Here is a 13633-nt window from a genome sequence, read left to right on the forward strand (position 1 = left end):
GCCCCTTGCAGCCAGACTCAGGATTGTCTGGCAGTTCTAAAGTTACACTCGCCGGACCTTAGTCACAGATAATGAATACGAATCTAAAAGTAATCCTCCAAGAATCTGCCAGAGAAAGATGTTTACTCCTCCTTCCGGCTTAGTCTAAAAACACTTGAAGTATCACTTATCTAATAATAAGTTTTATCTAAGGACGACTTAGTCTGTGTCGTTTCATAATGTGTGATTCAGTTACTGTGGTCCAGAGTGCTTAAACTATTCTGTCCACCAGGAAGCTCAGCTCATTCCCATATCAAAAATAATAATGATAATAGTGCCTCGTTGACAATAGTGAACCCTGATTCACCAGCAGACCCTCCACCCTGCCTCTTGGTTGCTGCTTTAGTCAGCTTTCCCTTACTCTGACAAAGTACACCTGAGATAGTCGACTGACAAGAAGAGAAGGTCATTCTGGCTCATGGTTTCAGGGCATGACCCGTGGTTGCTTGGTCCTGTTAGAACAGCATGGCACAAGTGTGTGGCAGAGGGTGCCTGCTCACCTCGTGGAAACAAAGGGCGGGACAGGAGGGGTCCTGGGTGTGTCCCCTCTGAGGACACACCCCCACTGACCTAACTGCCTCCCGCTAGGCCCTACCTCCTAAAGTCTCCCCGTTTCCCAGTAGTACCACACATTGGGGACCAACCTTTATGACATGTCAGTCTTTGGGGGACAGTTACCAAACCATAGCAGTTGCCTTTCTGCCTTCTGCCTCCCCACCCGTCACCTGCTTCTCCGGGGTGTTCTGCTCCACAGTGAGGTGTTAAGTGACTGCACAGCGAGCTCCCCGTTTAGCTAGGCTCCTCTCTGATGGCTGTAGGTCTCTTGCCTCCACCGTCCAGAGGGCAGAAGCCTTTCTGAGTATGACAGGTGGACTTCTGAGAGAAGCCCAGAAATCAGGGACCAAGTGATGCACATGCTCTGAACATCAGATTCCTCCTGTCCTTCCACGAACCCACTAATCCTTCAACTCCTGCCTCCCTGCCTCTGATTGAGCCCTCCAGCTCTGCACGCAGCTTTCCTGGATTCCCACCATGCAGCCAGTCTCCCTGGAAGTTGAACAGTATTCTCAGCTGAGGCAGAAAGGATCAGGAAATAACTGCCAGAGTCCAGAAAATATTTCCTAGAATTTATAGGATGAATCCAGGTCCCTAATAATAAGTTTTAAAAATAGGAGTTTGTGTGTATACTTCCAACATGAGGGAAGCATCTACCAAGTCACTCTGTGTTTCTGGTGCTGGGTGAGCTCAGGACATAGATGCAAAACCTGGATTGAAAGGGGATGGCGGTGCGCCCACACCAGACAGATAAAAACCTCATTATTTTGAAAATGCTTTCCACAGTGGCAGGGTCACGGGATTATAGCTCCTGACGTCTGATAGAACCTCATGTCCTAGATTGTAGAGGTCCTCTTTTTAATCTCTCTTGGGTGTTTAACATTTTGAACAGGATTACATGCAGAATGTTCACGGTAAAGAGATTGATCTTCTGAGAACCACTGTGAAAGTCCCAGGGAAGAGGCCACCCCGAGCCACGTCGGCCTGCGCGCCCATCTCCAGCCCCAAAACCAATGGCCTGTCCAAGGACATGAGCAGTTTACACATCTCACCAAATTCAGGTAAGCTCAACGCAGACACCTGAGAAACCACGAGGGACAGCGATGACAGATGGTGTGGCTGGTGGGCAGGTTGGGCTTCTGAGACCCAGTGGAGTCGTTAGCCCTAGGTGTGGACAGGGGCTGATCACTGTCCCTGTGCCCCTGGGCTCCGAATGCCGCAGTGTCCGCGGCACAAACCAAGCATCCGGTGATCGGAATTGGTACCTAAGGGCTGTCCTTCAAAGGAACAGAACTAATCAATAAAGTATCAAGGATCAACCAGCCTGGTAACTCTGTGGACAAAAGCAGAAAAACTTCTGGGGCAATGTTTAAGGAAACACTGGGCCTACCTAGATTTCAGTCCTCTCCAGTTTGTTTTACCTACCATTGGTCATTCTCTACTGCCACATGCCTTCTCCTGATTCTCTTTTAAAGGGGAATGTTCCTTTTTCATTGAGTATTATAGAGAATTGGTGTTTTCTCAAAATCCAGTGTGTTTGCCTGTTCCTGGCCTCGGGGAGCTGGTGCGAACCCTCCGTGCCGTTGTTGGTTTTATGTCGGAATCTGTGCCAACGACCGCATGGTGGCCTCCACCTTCCTGTCACTGCTGATGACCAGAAGGGATGAGGGCCCCTGAGCCCTCCAAGGACGCACTCAGGCACCTTCAGCACATGGAACCTCATTGTTTTCTCCCCCACCTCCAGCCAGTTCTTCCCCAAACAAACAGCAGTTTCCAGCCTAGGGCTGGCTCTGTAAGGATGCCGCGTTGCCCGTCCGAGACACTCGGTGCTCCTAGGGAGGGATGGTGCCGACTGCAGGGTGTGTGAACGACCTGGGTGGTTGAAGGGGATGGTAAGCAGGAATCAGAATTGGGGGCAGCCCACCTGGGCTCCGCCTCACAGTGCCAGTGGCCTTGTGCAGGTCACTGAGGGGCAGAGAGCAATGCCAGGCCAGGGAGCACCTGGGGAGGCACAGGGCGAGGGACAACGGGAAGACGCTCTTGCTGCGCATCAGGCTGAAAGCTGACTTCCTCCAGAAAGGCCAGGAGGTGGTTCACGTGGCTTCCTGTGACCTGCTGACCTTTCTCCCAAAATGTCTGTGAGAGTTCCCTTGTTGGGGTGGTGCGTGACTGGGTGGGAAGAGAGGGGAGAAGGGCAGGGAGGAAAAAGGTTGTACAGCGAGTAGAGCACCCCGCCACTCCCCACATCGTAGAGATGTCCACCTGCCAGGAGTGCCCTCGAGCATCAGCGCCGGGCAGGAGCTGTCGTGCTGTGGGGAGAGCCCTGGCCCCCGTGTGGCCAGCCATTTCGCCTCCCATCTGACCACGTGACATCTATCCATGTATTTATTCAAGTCAACAGATGTCAATCAAGTCTCCTCTATTAAAAAAAAAAAAAATTATGGGAAGTTTTCTGACAAAGTGCAGAAACACCTGCTAGATGAATTGTGACCTGTCATGTTCTGTTCTTTCTTAATGAGCAAAACTTGCGTGTGTTAGTGACATGTGGCTTGGTATCTGGAAGTGTGTTCACATTGCAGATGGCCAGGTAGAGCCACTTATCCAGCTGCTGATGGGTCCCTGCCGCTGTCCCCCGCCCCAGTGGCACAGTCAATAAGACATGATCCCCACCCTAGAGATCCTCACCCTCATATGGGGGAGAGACAAAAAAAAATAGATGCAGCCCTGCACAGCAGGCCACGGGGACCCAAGGAAGGGGGTCCACCATGGCAGGGTGCGCCCCATCCAGGAGGTGAGCCAGGGCCTCCTGCTCAGGACGTCTGTGTTGGAGTGGGGCCAGGGACAGGAATCTGGGTACACAGGACAAGGGAGCAGCCCTGAGGAATGGAGAGGTGTGGAGTGGGTAAGATGGGGACCTTGAGTGTCTCAGGCTTGAGACTGGAGCACCTTGTGCTGAAATCCACTGTCCTAAGGAAAATTAAATGTTTTCATCATAAATAAAAATGCAAACGGCCACATGCACCATACCACCTCCATGGGGTGGGTGATGTCACCCTCCTTCACAGGTAGGAGGTGTTTCCAGAAGGCATTCCCAAGGCCCAGGCTCATTCTCCATGAGACCCTGGTGTCGGGCAAGTGCAAGGGTCTAGGCAGGATGAGGATCCCTCCTCTGGCCACACCCCTCAGCCTGGGGTGGCATCAGCCCTCCTGGAGGAGGCAGGGACTTCATTAAAACGTTGTGGCATTTTAATTTACATCGACCTCCTAAACTGAATCTTAATCTGCAAAACGATACCTTCTTTCTTGCTTAAGAAATTAAAGCATTACGATTTGAGGTTTCACATACTTAAATCACTCTTGGAAAATGAGCTTCCTGTATCTGAACTCATTCATAACACGCTCATGCTCTCTGCGTGGGGATTCCAGCACAGCAAGTTGAATCTGCAGTAAAGCGGCCCAGCACTGAGGTGGCGCAGCTCTCGTCCAGCGTGGGCCTGGAGCCCTTCGTCCCGGCCTTCCTGGGTCACTCCTGTCACCCTCCGCCCTCCACTCCTTGGAATGCTGCTGCTTGGCTCTTTGGGGCTTCTGGGTCAGCTGGAGAGGCCGGCCACCCTTTGTGCTCCTGTGCTTTTCCCCCTGCTGTCTGATCTTGGTGTTGCTGACCTGGACCAGTGTCGTGTGCCTTCCCTTCTGGTGACGGCGGCACCCTCGTGGGCCTGGCATGCACAGACCTGCTGAATCTTAATCTGCAAAATGATACCTGACACTTGTTATTGCTGGAGAGCAAACGCCGTGAGTGACCCCATCAGTGGGCAGCACCACTCACATGGTTTCACGTGAACCTCCAGAAAGAGTCACACACAGTGCCGTCCATCCAACGGCCAGCGCCATGCCACCTCGCTTACTGGCTGGTGCTCCTGTTGGGCATCATACATCATCTAGGCTGATCCAATCACAGTAGCTCCTGCTGTCTCCGGATTGCTTGGGTGGGAGTGAGGCTGAGCCTCTTGTATGCTCCATGGCCACCCGTGTTTCCTGCAGCCATTTAAATTTGTCCTTTGCCATTTTTTCACTAGGTACCTGACTTTTTCTTACTGATGTGTCAGACTCTTTTTATATTTAGGATATGAATAGTTTATATTTTTCAAATAGCTCCCCAGTTTATTATTTGCTTTGTAAATGTTATGGTCTTATTTTCATATAGAGATTTTCCCCCCTTTTTTTCTATATAACGAAATCATAAGTCTTATACTTGTAGGTTTCCATTTTAAACTGTATAGAAAGCTTCAATAAGTCTGAAATCATTTCACAGTTGATAGATGTGCACATCCAAGTTTACAGTTTTATTATTGTTTTGTTCCCTTGTTCCAAAACATGATTAGTCTCCAGTCTACCTTTGACTTGTGTGGATCCATGTGTGTGACAGGAAGTAGCAGTAGGTTGCCAGTCGTCCCCTCTCTCTGATGAGCCTGCGTGTCCTCATTGCGCAGCTGAACCTTTGCTAATACCCGCTTCTGGCCCCTGGAGTCCACTCCGCAGGACCCATGGTTGCAGGTTGCCTTGCCTTGGCTTCGTTTGCCAGATTGTCTTGGCTTCATGGCTACATTCCCATCTGGTAGAGTTACAGCTTCTCCTTTACCCCCGAGTTTTTCTTGGCCACTGTTACCTATTTGTTTATTTATTTTTTAATGAACTTCAAACCTCTCTCCCGCCACCAAATCCCCCGGGCCAATCTTAGTTGGCGTTGCTGTTGGGCTGTCAGTTAGGTGCAGAGGGACGCATCTTCCCTATGCTGAGTTTCTTATCATGGAGCACAGTTCTTACCTGGTCCACTCAAATTTGTTTCTCACTCCCCAGTAAAATTTGGTGTTTTCCTTCATTTAGATCTTGTCTGGTCTCGTTAATCCATTCTGTTCATTTATCACTTCTGGTGCATTGCGAGGGGGAAGTCTATTATATCATCTAATTGGTGAGATATAAGGGAGCTGCTACTTTTTGCATTTTGTGAATCCGGCCACCTTACCAAACTCCTGTTAGTTGGAATATCTGTTTGGATGCTTCTCTTGATTTTGCAGAATAGTTATATTACAATGAAGCATTCCCAATTCAAATGTTACAATTCCTAACTATGTATCAACGTTGACCTCAAGTTCTACCAACCTGTTTAATGATCTGGATATCTTTTTGCTTTGCCTCTTGTGTCTTTGATTTTCCATTATTATTGAGTTTGCTGCATGGTCAACCCTCATTAATGCTCTGGACGTTGTGGGGAGGGGGCAGGACAAGCCTGTCCCCCTGGGAACCTACCACCCCGTGGGGGTGGCAGAGTCAGAAGAGAAGCACACGGTGAGATGGTGAGAGCCGGCATCGATGCCGTGGTTGGACAGGAGACTGCTGGTGGGGAGGCGTGTTGTGTTATACCTGTTTCACTGGAAAATAGTTTGCTAGTTCTGAAATAGCAACTGCATTTCACACATCGAAATGCAGGAAAAGGGGTGGTCTTCCTTTCAGTTTTTGCCTTGGGCTTGGAACAAAGGGGGGAAACTCGCTGTGGAAACAGCTAGTTTAGTGCTGATCCTTGAGCCCAGAGCTCACTCTGGGGCCCCGCAGAGGCACCGCAGAGAGACCACAGTGAGGCAGGGAGCCCCTGGCTCTCTGTGGCAAGTGTGGAGGACAAGATTGGGCAGTGGCACCATGGCCCACGGTCGATCGCAAGAAGAGCCAGCCAGTGTCATCCCTGCCACCAGCCCCACTGAGGGAGCAGCATCTGCACTGGGGAGAACACCTGGGTAGATTGGCACCTCTGACCAGGGCTAATGCTTGAAAGGCAGGAAAACAGACCTTGGCACATTCACCAAGAAAAACAGATAAATAGCAAGGCAAGGCAGCTCCGAGCAGAAGCCACATGCTAAACTCTGCCAGCCTACCCAGAGTCCACTCTGTCAGTCTAAGCTGAAACGCCCCAGTCCTGTGGGCCACTCGCCTGCTCTGAGTCCACAGCCAGTCTTCGCCTTCAGGAACAAGTTGCTCAAGGCTGCAGAGATCTGCCACCGCAGCCCCCTGCTCTTATTCATGCATGAGAGTGGACCACCACCATGTTCATGGGAACAACGCGTTGTGTAAGACCAAGGGGACAGCTGATCCTGGAAGACGAAGACGAGAATTTGGAGGAAGCAAATTTCAAAGGAAGTCATAGTCAGTATCATCAGAAAGATTTAAGAGGATGGTTCTGTATACCTACCCTATTTCACTGGATAACTGTCACAGACTTTATGCCAAGTTTTTTTTTTTTGCAACAAAGTGGAGTGCAATCATTATGAGAAGCTTTTTTTTTTTTAACTGTACTAGCATTACTTAAAAACCACTTATTACTAAGCTATCCTTAGTGTAAGATTAGGATGCACAGAATACTTGTGAATATACTTTAAAAATGAATGATCCAAATCAGTGCACACCATTCTTCACAATAGTTTAGCAAACTTTTTTCCAGTCTGGGGAAAAAACAAAAATAAAAAACAAGTTAACACATTGGTTGTCGTTGGTTTGTGCATTATAGTCTAAATGCAACGCCTGAGAAAATTGACTGCAGGGTTGCAAAGTATGGGCTTACAAAACTGGACCCTCTGAGTCCTAAGATTCTGGGCCACTGTCGCTGGTTTTGCTGTTTGATGTGGTGTCCTGAGCACCAGGTAGCCCTGCAGCCCTCTAAACAGACCACACAAGGTGGCATTTAGAATTGTAGCACAGTGCGCATGTGCTGAGAATCCTAGGCAGCAGCTTGCCGTGGCAGGACAAGGTGACGAATGTGCATCCATACGCTTCTGATGAACAAGTTGCTGCTCTGTTTACTCTTAAGCAGCACGCTGAACAGAATTACACCATGAGAGATTATAAACCAGTTTTGGGATTGAAAAAAACAGGTGCCACAATTATGCAGTGATGACAGTGTTGCAGGTGAGATAAAGCAAACCAGGAGAAGACTGATGGAGAGACAGGAGGAAATTAAAGAGAAAACAATTACAAAAAAATTTCTCAAAATCATCCAGTTTAAATAATATAAAGCATGGGGCTAAAGACAACGTTGGCAATACCAACATATAGTAGAAGGAAATATGCTAGAGATAAGCCAGGACATCTAAAGAGACAAACATCAAGTTGGAAGAGAGTGGAAGCACCGTAAAATCCTACAAAACATCCAAGAGAGGAGACCGGTGTTATCTACAAAGTAAGAAATCTGACAGACCAGAGAGAGAATGCAGGTCTTCCCTTCCAAGGACAAGTGATCTTGAACGTAGAAACCTGCGCCAAGACTAAACACTACCATTCAAATGAAGGTAGGAAAAAGACTTCATTCGACAACACAGAGGGGCTCAGGACTTTTCCTTCTTAAGGTTTTTGAAAACATGACTTCAGGATCTACTCCAGGAAAAAAAAAAATAAGAAAGAAAGAAAAGAAATGATAATAGTAGAAGAATCCAAAAGATACTTATTTGTTGAGGTGAGACCTGGCTAAACTCCCTTATGCCATCACATCTTTCCCCTCCTCCAAGGCTCTCCTGCGTCAGGATGTCCATGGTGCTCCGTTGTCTTTCCTGTGGCATCTGCCTTCCCTTGCCTTGGTTGCCCTTCCAGTGGAACTCGCCGTAAGCCTCCCAACTTTAATTTCAGCTGTCCTTGCAGAGAAGGTGGTAAAGTGCCCAGAGTGTTTTCTGGTCTGTTTCTGGCCAGGCTGGTTTGGTGACACTGTCCACATGTGACAGCATGCAGAGTGGCCGTAGCCGACAGTTATGGTGATGCTGGAGGCAGTGCTGATCCCAGTCCCACCTCGGGCCTCTTGCAGGTGTCTCTGAGATGGGAACGTGACATCTGACTCCGTTTTCGTGGGATACGCACCACATACCTTCCCGAGCTCGGCCCAGGTTTCCAGAATCCTGTCCCTAATTCATCATAGTAGTTACGCTAATAGGAAGGAAGAGGGAGCAATGATGTTTTTTAATGAATTTTTCAAACACCATGAAGTGTTTAGGTAGCTTTTGAGTAGAGATGGTGGGCACGTGGGTCGGACTGAACAGACCTTGTTCCCCACTGACAAGACCCCTCCGCTGGCACTGAGGGGCAGCCCAGGAAAGCTCTTCCGGCTTCCCTGGGTCTCAGGGAGTGTCACCACAGTTCTGTCTCATGGTCGCCCTTCTCCGTGACTCCCTGTGGTGACGTTTCTTCTAGGACCACAGTTACCTTCCGGACTCCAGCGTGCGTCTTTGTTTTGTTCTGTAGTTATGGGTGATTGCATCCTCACCAGATTGGTGCCCAGACCTCTGTAAAGGAAACCCTGCCCCCCTCCTCCGCCTCCCCCACTTTGGCCCCCAGTGGTTGGAATGGTCCAGTCATCCAGAGGGTTGGCGCTGATTTTCCCGGGGGTGGGGAGGCGGGGACAGCAAATGTGTTTTGAGGATTGAACTGCCGTTGACATCTGAAGTCTCAACCATGCTGTTTTCTCCACACTTCAGCAATCAGGACATCCAGCAAACCCATAAAAAACCAAACTAATAGCATGAATATTCAGTGACCTAGAATACTAATTATTGTCATGAATATTAATGTGATCGGACTTGCTCTCTCCTCTCCTCTTTCTCTCGTCCTCTTCCTCCCTCTCTCCCTCTCTCTTTTTTTCCACTTAGCCGGCTCTAAAGATGGGTCATAATGAGAGCATTTAAGAGGGAGCGCTCTCTGCCGTGACAGGGACCGGGGCAATAAGGAGAGCTTGATTAACGCCAGCACTTGGGGGGAGATGAGAGGCTTCACGTGGGCCTGCTCGGGGGAGGCGCAGAGCCGCCGCCGCTCTGTTGCTGCTCCCGGAGATTAATGAGGCCTAAGAGTGCATTAGGAACAGTGACAAAGGTTTGATCTAATGGGCTCAGTCATTTTTCCTTTGAGTGACAGACGCACAGAAGTAATTGGCTGTGCAGAATGGCAGCTCATTGGCGGTACTTAAGGATACATTATCCCCGTTGTGTGGCCCGCAGAGGCTGTTTATCAAAACTGCTCACACTGCAGACGCGAGTCGCTAAGCTGCTGTTACAGTGGTAATAGCTATTAAAAAAAAAAAAATAACGCAGCATCAAAATGAGATCCGCTGTTGTCTCAGAGAAACAAAGTTTTTCTTTGTTTAGTTTCAAATGGTCTAGAAAACATTTTAATAACTCCAGAGTCTGCTGTGGCGGAGGTGAGCTGTGCCAGTCTACGTGTGTCCCCTGTCTGGAGCCGAGCCTTGCTGCTCACAGGGAATTTTCCACACTTTGGACCTTGGTTAAAAGCGCCCCCCTCTGAGGCACAAAGTGTGTGCTTCTGCTGAACACCCTTCTGCCAACCTGGAAGAGTCCTTGCAGTCGGAAGGCTTCTTGGTGGAGAATTATTTTTCCAAAAAAAAAACGAATCTAACACTATCATGTGACATCTTCTTCCATAAGCCAGGTTTGATTGGAGTAGGTTTGGACAGCAATTTAATAATTCATTAATTTTACCCAAAAAGTAATGTTTGTGAGGGTTCTCTTAAACTGAAATTTTAGTTGAATCTGAAATCAAAAGGCACTAAAGTTAATACTTCATTCTTGCCAAGAGCTGTGGCGTCCCAGCCGGGCTGAGCGCGTTCTTGCTGTTGGCTGCTCTGTCTCCACATGGCTCCCCGGAGCCTCAGCGGGTCTGTGCTATGTTGTGCCTGTCATTCAGCTGGAGAATCTTGGAGTTGTAGACCGTTATTTCTTTCTGTTTGTGATCCTCTCAGTTTCATCACCTACCATTTATTTTTTCATTAAGTAAATATTACTGAGTGTCACCCATCACGTGACATGCAGGAGGTAAACACTGAGGCTAAGTATTGTTTGGTTTCTTTCATATAATGTAGCAACCTGTGGCCAAGGCCCTTAGGGTACAGTTAAAAAAAAATGAGAATCATACTTCCAATTTAAGGAAAGCTACCTCAATTATTTGAACTATAAATGGAGTGTTCTTCTCTGTGAGAACGGACAAAAGCAACTCGATCCTGGATGATTTCCGTTAAAGACCTAAGAGGGCTGTTAGAGACGTGGCTGTACGTCACTATGGTAACCGACGGACCTATAAGTAAATAAGAGTTGCTTTAGGAACTTTTTTTCATCTCAAAAGTGTGGGGTTGGTGAGGAATTATGCTTCTGCTGTGGAAATGTTGCTTTCAAGACCAGGGGGTGGTCAGCAAGGGAAGAGCACAGGAGGGCAGGGCTCTGGGAAGGCCTCAGCTGTCCCCGCAGCCTTCAGGAGAGCTGTCTTGGCAGACACTCGGCCCTCATGGGCTAGAGTTGAATCTTCATTTGCCCACGATGGGTGCTTCTCTTTCCCACGTTGGCAGAGAACTTTCCCAGGCGTCTCTAAGCCTTCTGGCCCGTTGTTCTGTAGTCACCAGTCACCTGGAGAGAGATGTCTGGTGAGTGGGAAAGCCAGAAGCAGCCCAGCCTACAAACCCGGGGCCCGCTCCGTGGCCTCATTCTGAACGCAGTGTTCCTTGGTGCTCTGCGGTCCCTGCGTGATCACTCTGTCCAGCTGTGAGAGATGTTTCGCAGGAACCAGTGAACTGCAAGAGAAGAGAAGAGTACAGGTGAGTCTCTGAGAACAGAGCCATGTGGCCCCCTGGCCTCATGTCTGGGAGGGACGGTAGCCAGAGAAAGCTCCCCAGCACGTGCTGACTGATGGCAGTGGGTGTTATGCACAGCACAGCTCCTGTGCTCCTCTAGGAAGGAGGAGACTGCCTTGAAGATAGTAGGCCCCGTCGAGCCCCAACTTTCCGTTTATTGGGATTTGAACCAAATGAGAGCGAAGAGGACAGATCTGGATATCTGGGCTTTCTGTTTTATAAAACGATTATCTAAACGTTCTAACCATATTTTGTTCCTTTACACAAAAAACTTGAGTTTTATTCTCCATACTTACAATGTTGCCCGCCTCTCTTACTGGACTACATGTAAACCTGTCATGCCGCTCACTCCCAGGAGAGGATAGTGCTCGGCAGGCACTGGATGTGCACCTCCACAGCAAGTGTTCCTCAGCAAATGAACATGGGAAGTGAGAAAGGCAGGTGCCCTGTGCACTCATGGATTATCTTTTGAATGAATATTTAAGCTAAATTCTAAGTGAGAACTTACCTTCTGATGTGCTTGATGCTTCCTCCTGGATTCTGCCAAATGCCATGTAATATCCAACCATAGGGAGGAGCAGAAGCCCAGCACCAGGCCACCCGCAGCCTTGCTGGCTCCCCAGATGGCCTGCCCCTCCCTCGGGTGACGCTCTTCCTCTTCCTCTCTCTTCCCATTCCAAGTGCCTGGTTTCTTTTCCTTCCCGTTTTCTCATGTGCCTCTGGCCATGCTGACATAACCAAGCACCAGAACTTTGGGATCTGGTGTCCCTGAATTGTCCCTGGCACTAAGCACCATGATGTTGATGGTGGATGTTCTTAAGTGGTCACCAGGTGAGCAAGCGAGCCTACCCAGAGTGATGCCAGCCAAGCCAGCACCGGGGCAGACAGAGCAGGCGCCACAGGAGGCCACTCCCAAGAGAGACCAAGGGAGACTTTCAGACTCTGTAGATTTAGAGACAGAATTCACTCTATCACCACTTTAAGCTTTTGCTAGAAAATAAACTAGAGAGAAAAGGAAAACCCACTGTTGGTGAAATTGATAGCAAATATCTACAGAGGCTTTGCAGTTCCTGGAGCACTTTACATAATTTGGTCATTATATTAACCACATGGGGCATATTATGATCATCATCGTGATTACTATTTATTATTATTATCTATTCTGCAAATTACAGACTGGGTTGTTTTAATGATGCCCAGGTTCCATTTCCTTTTAGCCACTGGTCATTAAGAAAATTCATCAACATGTTTCATGAGTCAGAAATACACATGCTGTTTGTCCTGCTAATAACTCTTCCGAATCCTTACCCTAAGGAAAATGTAGGCATAGAAGATGTTCTTCTCAGTATTGTTTACAGTCATGAGAAATTCAGAAACGACCAGAGCTATCTGGAAGCAGGAATGCGGCAGTAAGGATATTCTCCATGAAATCATAAGGTGGTGTTACACATCCGAGTTTGTCGTGCGGATGACCTAACAACACATGGGACAGCGGTGCATATGTCATTAAAAAAGTTCAGCATGAAATTATGTGTTTTCTTTGGTCATGACTATAAAAATACGAGTATGTTCAATACAGAGATGATCTGTTAGGATTCTGGTGGAAACAATTTACATTATTTGTACATCTGAATAATTTTGCAAAATAAGTTGTAAGAAATGTATATAACAAAATAGACTTCTATCATTTTTTTATTTAGCATCATAATTAAAGACAATAAAATCAGCTATGCTCACATTTTAAGAAATAGCCGTGAACCATCTAATTCCAGGATTTTATATTCCGAACACAGTCACTTTGCTGTATTGAGCTGACATTAAGTGTGTCATTGCAGCTGGTTCTGGATGCTAGACATTCTTTTGCTCTAGTAAACATAATATGGAAAATATAATAGCCAAAAAATGGTACAGTAGTCTGAGGAACTCCAGGTTCGTGTCTCAGTTGTAGATATGTTAGATTGCACTGCCTACAAAGCAAGAATCACAGCATGCAGAGCCCATGTTGCCTGCATCTTTAAGATACCAAATGTGTCCTTGGAAAAAATCCTCTTAGCCTGAAATTCTGGTTGCCAAAAGAAGGGCAGATTTCCAATGCAAATACTGGAGCGAATGGGCCCGGCTCACAGGCACTTAAATCATTTGTATCTCACTTTTTATGGTAGTGTTGTGAATTACATTCTTTTCGGGTTTATAATTAGAGGACAGAGCAGATGGCGAAGGCTTCGTTGGAAGAGATGTGACCATTAGGATAGCCTCCTTGTCCAGTGGTGATTCCTGGCTTTCCGGGGCCTGCGCACAGTGGGTGTGGTGCAGCTGGGGGTCTGCAGAGTAGCTGCACGCTTGCGTTTTGTAACCCTTGAAACTGCACAGGAAGCA

At 47.9% G+C, this 13633-nt stretch overlaps 1 protein-coding gene across 10 annotated transcripts in view; it reads left to right on the forward strand.

Annotated features, from left to right (window-relative positions):
• The window catches only part of AGAP1 (ArfGAP with GTPase domain, ankyrin repeat and PH domain 1), a 496078-nt gene that overhangs the window by 330114 nt on the left and 152331 nt on the right, over positions 1-13633 (forward strand). For all 10 annotated transcript variants that reach the window (XM_081261162.1, XM_081261161.1, XM_081261163.1 and 7 more), the window contains one exon: positions 1487-1655. In XM_081261162.1, the coding sequence (XP_081117288.1) occupies positions 1487-1655 (169 nt within the window). The remainder of the gene's footprint in view (positions 1-1486; positions 1656-13633) is intronic.

The sequence above is a fragment of the Spermophilus citellus genome (genome assembly GCF_964194105.1).
Source record: "Spermophilus citellus genome assembly, chromosome: 11".
NCBI classification, from domain to species: Eukaryota; Metazoa; Chordata; class Mammalia; order Rodentia; family Sciuridae; genus Spermophilus; species Spermophilus citellus.